The 8,857-nt window shown below is 56.5% G+C and overlaps 1 protein-coding gene across 24 annotated transcripts in view; it reads right to left on the bottom strand.

The window, feature by feature from the left end:
• Nrxn2 (neurexin 2) overlaps nt 1–8,857 on the bottom strand; it is a 97,893-nt gene that overhangs the window by 36,861 nt on the left and 52,175 nt on the right. For 10 of the 24 annotated variants that reach the window (XM_019209260.2, XM_019209252.2, XM_019209256.2 and 7 more), the window contains 6 exons: nt 8,807–8,833; nt 7,257–7,385; nt 6,468–6,849; nt 5,697–5,887; nt 4,207–4,380; nt 3,742–3,861 (listed from right to left, as the gene is read on the bottom strand). In XM_019209260.2, coding sequence (XP_019064805.1) covers nt 3,742–3,861; nt 4,207–4,380; nt 5,697–5,887; nt 6,468–6,849; nt 7,257–7,385; nt 8,807–8,833 — 1,023 coding nt within the window. Of the gene's footprint in view, nt 1–94; nt 174–3,741; nt 3,862–4,206; nt 4,381–5,696; nt 5,888–6,467; nt 6,850–7,256; nt 7,386–8,806; nt 8,834–8,857 lie in introns of those variants that run through there. The other 14 variants (XM_010636061.3, XM_010636062.3, XM_033756594.1 and 11 more) reach the window with 3 other exon arrangements.

The raw sequence follows: 8,857 nt of genomic DNA, 5'->3' as shown, positions 1-8,857 counted from the left end.
CGCCCTCCCTTCCTCCCGGAGAAGGGGCCCTGCTGAATAATTGAACAGGACTGAGGCTGGCGAGAGAAGCCGTTCCCTCCTCCCCCACACACACCTGGACAAGCCCCAGTAGCGCTCGCTGGCCCAGTACAGAGATGTGACCACAGCCACCTCTTCATGGGTCCCTCACAACGCACGTGCACACTGGGACAGGAACTGGGCTTGCTTCGGAGACACCCAGGCGGCTATACAGCTCCCCACGGCTCAGGCACATAGATGTATACCTGTTCTCAAAGACCTCTGGCACACCAAAGCACTCCCAGCCGGGCAGGTACACATGCTCACAGAGGCATACATGCATGCACATACGTGTCTGATCACACGCAACAAACAGCCAACACACACACACACACCCTGAAGCTCAACCACCAAAACAGGGTCACCCGTACCCATACAGTATGTCCAGAGCCCCAGCGGGACTCAGGGATAAGACATGGCCACACCGTGAAGTCTGTACTGTCCTCTCCTGCTCCCCTCCCTCCAGCCTCACCCTCTCCCCATAGCGGGATTCCAGGCACGCATCCGCTGACTGTTCCATGTAGAGCAAAGCCTTTCCTGGCTCATTCACCTCCAGCAAAGGAAGCCACTTGTTCAGGGTGCCCCTCCTACCCTGGGACCTGCCACCCTAACTTTTGAGGACTCTAGGAGGCAAATGTCCTGGCCACAGAGGTAAGTGCACAGAGGCTGCCTTCCTTCCATCTGGATGCCACCTCCACACCCAACATCAGCCTGCGTGAACAGAGCAGAGGGTGCGGTGGGGAGGAGCCAGAAGGTAGAGGAGGAAAGAGGGGACAGTGGAAAGGGGACTCTGGGAGGGACCAGAACATCAATGTAGCAGTAAGGAGAAGTGAGCACAGAAAGAGCAGGGCCAGAGGAAGGGAGGGAAGGGGAGAACAGGGAGGGCTGTGAGGAGGAGGGGAGGGGAAGAGAGAGCTGGCTCCTGCTTATTGATTCTGAATTCCATTTTGGAGCAAAACTGTCCCAGAATCTTGTGGTTACCCCTAGCCTCTGGGTCCAGTCAGAACCCACAGCTCCCGTGGCACCCTCTCACCCTGCTAGATGTCAGGGCCCAACACGGCCCCCAGCCCTTCAAAAGTGAAGAAAGGGTCCTCAGAGATACCCAAGAGGAGCTTTAGGGTGTTCCCATAGAGGAGACAGTAGGCTGGAGCCCCTCCAAAGGTGTGTCCTCCTGCCCTCTCTATCCCATCCTGTACCCCTAGTTCTGGAATATAGACTGACACAGTTCTGAGCAGGCAAAAATGTACGGCCCCAGAGGGAGGGAGGGAGGAGCCAATGGCAAGAAGAGAGGAAGGGAAACCGCCTAGAGGCCAATCAATATCCGTGAGAGGGAACTGGAGTTGGAGGGGTGATGGGGCGGCAGAGAGAAGGAGGTGTGCAAGAGATCAATAGAGGTTGCAGGCATGAGCAGAGATGGCCAGGCAGAGTGTGAGGCACTGACCTCCTGGGAGAGGCAGGAGACAGTTGGAGACAGTAAAACCCAGGGGCTTTGGTTAGGGTATGCCCCCAGCCACGCTTCCACAGTCTGTTTTGCTTTCTCTCCATTTCCCTCTCCCTCATTCAAGAGATGGATTCTCTCCCTCTGATTTTCTCTCCCATCTTCCCAGAGCAGACTCCTGATCCTTAGAGGAAAACAAAGATCCTTTCATCCCTGGTGGTAGTCACAGGTGGAGAAACTGAGGCAGTAAGTGACGTGTGTCTTGAAGGTTGAGGCTCTCCTCCTCCTAGAACCTCCCCCACCAGGCAGCTCTACACCCCACCTGACCCTCAGAGGGCTGCTCTGGGCCATGCCTCCCTCCTCCCCGCAGGGCCCTCACATTTTCTGTATTCCTTGGCTAGCTTCTGCCGGATCTTGTGTACACAGGGCCCCAAGAAGACCAGCCGCAGAGAGGACATGAGAAAACCATTAGGAGCAGCCCCAGGAGAAAAGCCCCAGCAGATACCCCACCCCCGGGGCTGGGGGAGATCTCAGAGGCTCCCCAGGGCTGCGCTGGCCCCACGTGGGCTCCCAGGTCACACCCACCTTGTCTTTACCTCCACAGCTTTCCTCAGGCTGTGCCTCCAGACACACGCACAAGGGCTTGGGGACGGTGACATTTCCCAAAATGGGCCCTGCTCCACCAGCCCAAATCTCCCTCCCTGCCACCAACCAGAGAACTTGTTCTTCGCACCCCTGCCCAAAGGTAGTACAATCCCTGGATGCCCCTCCCCATCCGTCTCTATGCCCTCTTTCCAGAAGCCTCCACTATATGCAAAGTAGTGACTGTGGGTATCAGTGATTTTTAAACCAGATTCCCTGTCCCAAGCAAGAAATGCCCACTGTGGGTACCACCACCATCCCCAAGATTCAGTGATTGCAGAGGATAACAATCCAAACCTGGGGACACAGCTTCCAGCTGAGCTCTACCGCTGTCCCCCTATGACTTGAGGCTTGGTTTGCTCCTCAGGTGAACAGGAAAGTTTGTCTTCTCCAAGAATCAAATGGAAAGGGCTTTGTAAGGGCCACCAGACTATTAGTGGGGAGTGTTCCTACTGAGCAACAAAGTTACCATCTTCTCCAGATCTGTGTTAAGTTGAGCTACCTGACAGAGAAGAAGCCCAACCACAGCCTCATCTAAGCTATGGCAGCCAGGCTTGAAGAGTCCCTAAATCAGCCATCAGGGAGGCTTTGCAAGGTCACAGAGCATCAGGTCAGGTAAGGACAATCCTGGGGGATAGAATGGGCCATGGTAATACCCAAGGGCTGGCAGAAAACTGTGGAGGAAGATAGGCAGGACATTTTTTCAAAGGGGGAGGAAAAACCAACACCCAGCCAAAAGCCCCAATTCCTGGAACCAGCAGATTTCCCCAGTAAGAAATGCAGGGATCAGGCCAATACCTGTTGAAGGTCCAACAGCATGGAGTGGAGGCAAAGGCACTGACTCAAGTTCTTATCCGAATCTGTTACTGATACCCCCAGAAATCCACTCTCCCTCTCCCAGCCTCATTTGCATGTTCATAAGGCAGAGAAGCTCCAGGCAAAGAAGTTATGTTTTCTGTTTGGTCCCTCAGTAGGGTTCCCAAGAAGACCTTTCAAGCCATGCTCGGCTCAGATCCTTCCCTCAGCCCAATCATCTGAAGGAAACTCCAAAGATCCACACCCTCAGAAGTGAAAGGCCGGTTCTCCCTGTGCCCAGCTGCCCTCTCTCAGCCAAGCTCTTGCCAGCTGTTAGCCACCAACCACGAGGGACAAGAAAGTGCTGCTGAGGTCACTTTCTCTGGAGAGGGATCTCTAACAATATGTAAGTTGGCAGGCAGATGCCCAGTCAGGGAGAAGAACCAAGTGAGGACAGTGGGGAGTGCCCTCGTGGCTCAAGGGGATAACCTTCAGCTGGGATTCTTGGAAGAGAAAGAGGCATCAGCAGGATACGTGTCCAGGGAACCCAGATGTCCCACCAGCTCAGAATGAGGCGGCAAGGCCATCTATCAATAGAGACCCCAGAGATTCAGGCCTCAGCCATCCTGTACAACCTCAGAGAAAGGCTCAGAGAGGGGACAGCAGCTCGCAGCTCCCCTGGGATCCTGTGGCAAAGGATAAGAAGCAAGCAAGCAACACAGATCATGAGCTCTCTGAGACCCTCCTTCTGCCCCTGCAATCTCTGGGGCTGGGGATGGGCCTGGCTGCCCCACCCCCCAAACACTCACGGTCATTGCAGACAGGGCCTCCATAGGATGTCATGGTGCAGTCACAGGTGAAACCATCCCACTGCTGCAGGCAGACGCCCTGGTTGGCACAGGACTCTTCGGTGCAGGTGGTGCTGGGGCCTGGAAGGGGCAGGAAGAAGAAACACCGCAGACTCAACTAAGCACCCTCCTTTCCCAGGTGTGTGAAAGCTTCAGATACTGCCTCAAACACCAACTGCACAATCAAGTGGGATGGCAGGCCTGGGTTGGCCTTGCACTGCGTGATAAGGGGCCAGGGCAGGAGGTGACAGAGAGGCCCAGTGACCCCTCACTCTCCTGTACTGTGCCCCAGATCTCTGGGGATGGGCTCCCTCAAGCCTGAAAGGAAGCCACGGTGCCGAGCACAGGCTGCCGGCCCTGGCCTGCCTCTGCAGCTGGCCCCTCTGCAGTCTGCAGGCTCACACCTAGCCATCCCTCTACACTCACCATCACAGCCCCTCTCCACCTGCCCGATGCGATGCAGAGCGTCTGCGATGAGGTCTGGGAGGCGCCCATTGAGGTCCACAGAGGCCAGGCAGCCCTGAAAGCCGTCCCGGGAGGCCACCAGCTTGGGCAGGTTGCTGAACATATTCTTGCTCAGGCCGCCAATGTACAACTCCCCTGAAAAGGGAACCGGGTCACCACCCAGGCATCTCGACCCTCTTTCACCTCCCAGGACAATGGCATCCAGCTTTCAGATTCTCCCAGCCCTCTGGAGGCTGGGGCATCCCTAACAGACACAGCAGTGACCCGCAGAGCCCTGCCCCCACCTCTTCCTCCTTCCTTCTCCACTTTGCCATCTGTCTGCTCCCTCCCAGAGAAGCCCAGATGACTGGGGGCTGGGGGGGAGACAGCTGGAGGAACCTGTTCTGTGCTATCTCCCACACGTTTGGTTCCAGTTCCGGCCTGTAATCAGGGCCTTTCATACATGGGCAGCCCTATCCTTTCCACCTCCCCACCCCCGCACCCCTGCTCCCTCACTCCCCAAGTCCCTTCCCAGAACTCTCAGACCCTCCCCCAGCCCCTGGGGCTCCCAGAAGGCATTCTCCTCAGAGACATCTGATTGCCTGCTTGGAGCTTAAGGCCCTGGAAGCCTTGACCAGCACCCAGCACAGCCTCGAGGAGGGCTTCGGCCAACATGCTGATCAATCTGCTGCTGTGGCCAAGGGCTTATTAGTGCATCCCAAGACCTGTGTTAGCCCCTGGATTTGCTGCCACTCCAGATTCCCCGTGACACATCGCCCTCTTCTGGAAGCAAGGAAGATTCGCAGCACATGCCAGAAGACCTGGCAGATCTCCCGCCTAAGTAAGGGGGAGATAAACTCTCGGGTTTTTGAGGACCCCCCCCAAGCTCTGACGGTTTGGGTTCCCTGGACACACAGGGATCCCTATGGGGCTGAGGGATGTCAGTGGGCGCTGGAGCAGCCACAGGCCTCATTTCTCCCATTCCAACGCCCAGCCTCTTAGCTCATCTTCCTGCTCTCAACCACGGATTCTGGGGGAAGGCGATGCCCACTGGAGAATGTACGACCAAGATGTGACACCGACTGCGTGTCAAGATGCATCATGGTAGCCCAGATCCTGCTGCTCCCTCGGCCCCTCCTCTACCCCATCCAGAGCAACGCTGGCTTCTCCATCTTGGGGGCCCAAGAGGTCCTTGAAAGGCCCAGCTCTAGAATCAAGCCACCAAGCACCCCACAAGGCACACGCTGCCACCAGTGCTTTGTGTCGAGAGATGAACTCACAGAAAAGTTGAGCAGACTTTGACAGGAAACTGTCAGTTGGACATAAGGGGGTCGGGAATGAGAGACAGAAACTAGGGCCAAGGGGAGAAAGGGTGGGCCCGAAGGAAGCAGCATCGCAGGAGGGGGTGATCTTGCTGGGGTGATGGGGGATCTGGGCCAGGGCCAGGCCTTCTCCAGAGGCCCCAGCCCCACCTTTGAGATCGAGGTTTCGGGCGCCATTGGAGTGCTGCGTGACAGTGCGGGAGTCAATCTTGAGCGTGTGCACGTTGCCTGGGTCCCTGGACACCACCACGTTGTGCCACTGGTTGTCATTGACTGGTTTGTCTGAGTTCCCCTTCATCAAGGACGGGCCATTCCCCAGGTCAAACACGTAGTGGATGTACCTGCCCCACAGTAGGGAGGAGACACTGGGTCAGGGTGTGGGAAATGCTGGGAAGGTGGGGAAGGAGGAGCTACAACTGCTGGGGTCCTAGGAGCCATGGGGAGATGGGATTGAGGGGAGACACCACAGGCAGCAACCAAACCGATGGCAAGAGGGCTATGGTTCGAGGTCCTGTTACAGGGAAGACACGGGGACAGAGGGCCACCAAAGAGTTGGCTCTTGTGACAAAGGCTCAGAAGAGAAGCTGGAGGAGTGGGGAGGTGTTTGGGGCCCCCTGAAAGCCAGAACTGAGCTGCTCTGGGGTGGGATCTTTCAAGGCAAAAGAGACTGAGCTGAATTCTGCCTGTAGAGGGCCTTGGAAGGAACCCCTGGGGAGAAAGCAGCTGGGGAGTCCACAGCCTAGAAGGGGCGTGCTTCTTGTCCACCTTGGCTGAGAAGGGAGACTGCTGGCAGTTGGGGATCTGAGTCTTGATTTGTGGTTTGGGTGCAATGGATACTCCTAGTGGCCAGGGAAGCTGCATCTGGGTCAGCAAGGGGAAGGGGTCACTTCATTGACAGTGGTACAATGCCCAGCCCCTCACCCCTTGACCAGCTCTATGACGATGAAGTCATTGCCGTTGCCCGAGTTGAACAGGAGAAGCCCGTCAGGGGCCGTGGTCTTGAACTGGAAGAATAAGTGCATGGAGGCGTAGGCTTGGAGCGTGGCGAGTGCCAGATAGCTACTCCGACTCTTGAAGGTGACAGGATCGGCCACAATAGCACGCAGGCCAAAGCGAGCGTTGAGCTCACAGTAGGTGATGTCACCATCTTTGCACTGGTCCATGTAGGGCTGGCCATTGAATACCAGCCCACTCAGATGCCCAATGAAGTTGGAGGGCACCACGGAGATGAACCGCCGCTCTGTCATGATGCCGGTCTCAATGTTGTGGAACTCCAGCCGCGTGTGGGCTCCTGCCATCTGTCCTGCTTGGGACAGGAGACTGAGATGAGGAGGCTGGCTATGGAACACAGATCACAGGATCAGCTCTGGGGTAGGGCCTCAGGTTCCCAGGAACACTGCCTCCATAAGAGGCCACATGTGAGTCACCTCAGAAGGGATGCCCTGGGCCAATGCTAGGAGCAAGCCCAGCTCCAGGAGGAACTGGGGACTCATGAGTAGAGGGCCGACAGGCTTCCAGGGAAATGCTCCCTGCAGAGAACTGACATGGCACCTGGGGTTCAGATCCCCATAAAATACCACCCCCGGGGAGAAATGGCGGAGGTCATCCACCAGAGTGATTCCCTGGGAACAGTAGGCCAGGCAGTGGTCACTCAGAAGCAACCACGGGTCTCCAGAAATGTGCTAAGCACCCTCAGCCCAGGATACCTACCCTCCACGGTCACATTGTCCACAGAGAGCTGCAGGCTCTTGCCACGCCGTACCACTCTCACTGTGTGCCACTCATTGTCATTGAGCTTGTGGCCCGCAAACAGCGTCTCGGGGCCTTTACCTGCAGCACCAAGGAGGGGGTGAGCATGGCCCTACACATGCCCCAGACAGCTTCACACTCCACCCCAGTAGCCCCACACACACGTATGTGCACACAAGGACGCACACTCACAGCCCCCAGAGCACATGCACATACAGAATTTTCACACAAACCCAGATGACCCACAGACTGCCACTTAACGTGGGCGCGTAGGTATCATTCATATAGAATGTGTGGTGAGTAGAGCCCATGAAGCTGTGCTGAGGCCCTGCACACAGATATACCTACAACCAACACACTTCTCCATGCTGCCAAGGACATACAGCGTGTGCTCCAGTGACCACATTCTCAGCACATTATCATAGATCTGAAACTCTCAGAAGCTCCTAGATCACAACTGCACACACCAGTGTACACTTCACCCTCCACCCCAACACCCAACTTTCCCATCTTCAGGGGACCCAGTGTGACTTTTCTGCACATGCCTGCCTTCCTCCACACACTGGGACATGCAACCACCCTCACAGTCCATAAAGAGCCGGCACAGCCAGAGGGGAGTGTTCTTATTTTAGGAATTTTGATCATTTATTCAAGATTGGGATTATCAATCTCTGGAGTCTAAAGTCAAACATACTTATCTTTCAAATGTTGCTGGACTTTGCAGCAGTCCCAGGTCATCCCTGAGCCCTTTGATCTTCCAAGTGGGGCTCAGGGTGCTGGTATTAAAGGATCTCCAGTGTGCACGCACATGCCACACACACACACACACACACACACACACACGCACGCAGTGTTAGGGGCCTTGGTCAGTGTCTGTACCGGTAGTTTCCAAGTTCTCATGCTGCCTCGGGTGACCTGATCTCAGGGCACGCCTTACAGCAACACTGAGGCCAAGCCTCTGCCAGCCTCACCAGCAGGCCCAGACTTGTCCCCACTGGCTTTCTTTCTGACCCTTGCTAACAGCGCCCACTAGCTCCTGTGAAGGAGACCCCAATTGGTAGGAACTCCATCCGGAGCAAACCGGAGCAACAGAGGGCTGAATTCGAGACGTAGACACGCCCCTCTCCTGCATACATCTTTCCGGCATTCCTCGCCTGCCCCCTTGTGGCCAGTACTGGAGATGCAGCAGTATATTCCCAGCCCCTCAGGCTCCCTCCGGCCCATAGGATGGTGGAGTTTCCAGGTGCCACCCAGCCTTTGATATCCACCTCCTCCTTACCCTACTGCTGACTTAGGCGACAAGGTTTCCTGGTCTTCCTTTTGACCAACGTCCCTAGGTCTGCTTCATCCGGTCCATTCTGCCCGCCACAACCCCTTGTCCTCCCACCCCCACTCCCCAATCCTCACGCAAGCCCCCATGACAGCTTCTCCTGACCCCTCCCTCCCTAAACCCCAGCGTCCAGCATCCCGGTCCCTTTGGGTCTCTGCAGAAAAAGAGGGAAGCCACTTACTGGGTGCGCAGCCGACGCGCAGGCAGTCTGGGGGGGCCATGGGGCGGGCGG

This window comes from Fukomys damarensis, unplaced genomic scaffold (genome assembly GCF_012274545.1).
Source record: "Fukomys damarensis isolate Sample0158 unplaced genomic scaffold, DMR_v1.0_HiC HiC_scaffold_27, whole genome shotgun sequence".
Lineage (NCBI taxonomy): Eukaryota > Metazoa > Chordata > Mammalia > Rodentia > Bathyergidae > Fukomys > Fukomys damarensis.
This window is presented reverse-complemented; position numbering and strand designations above follow the sequence as displayed.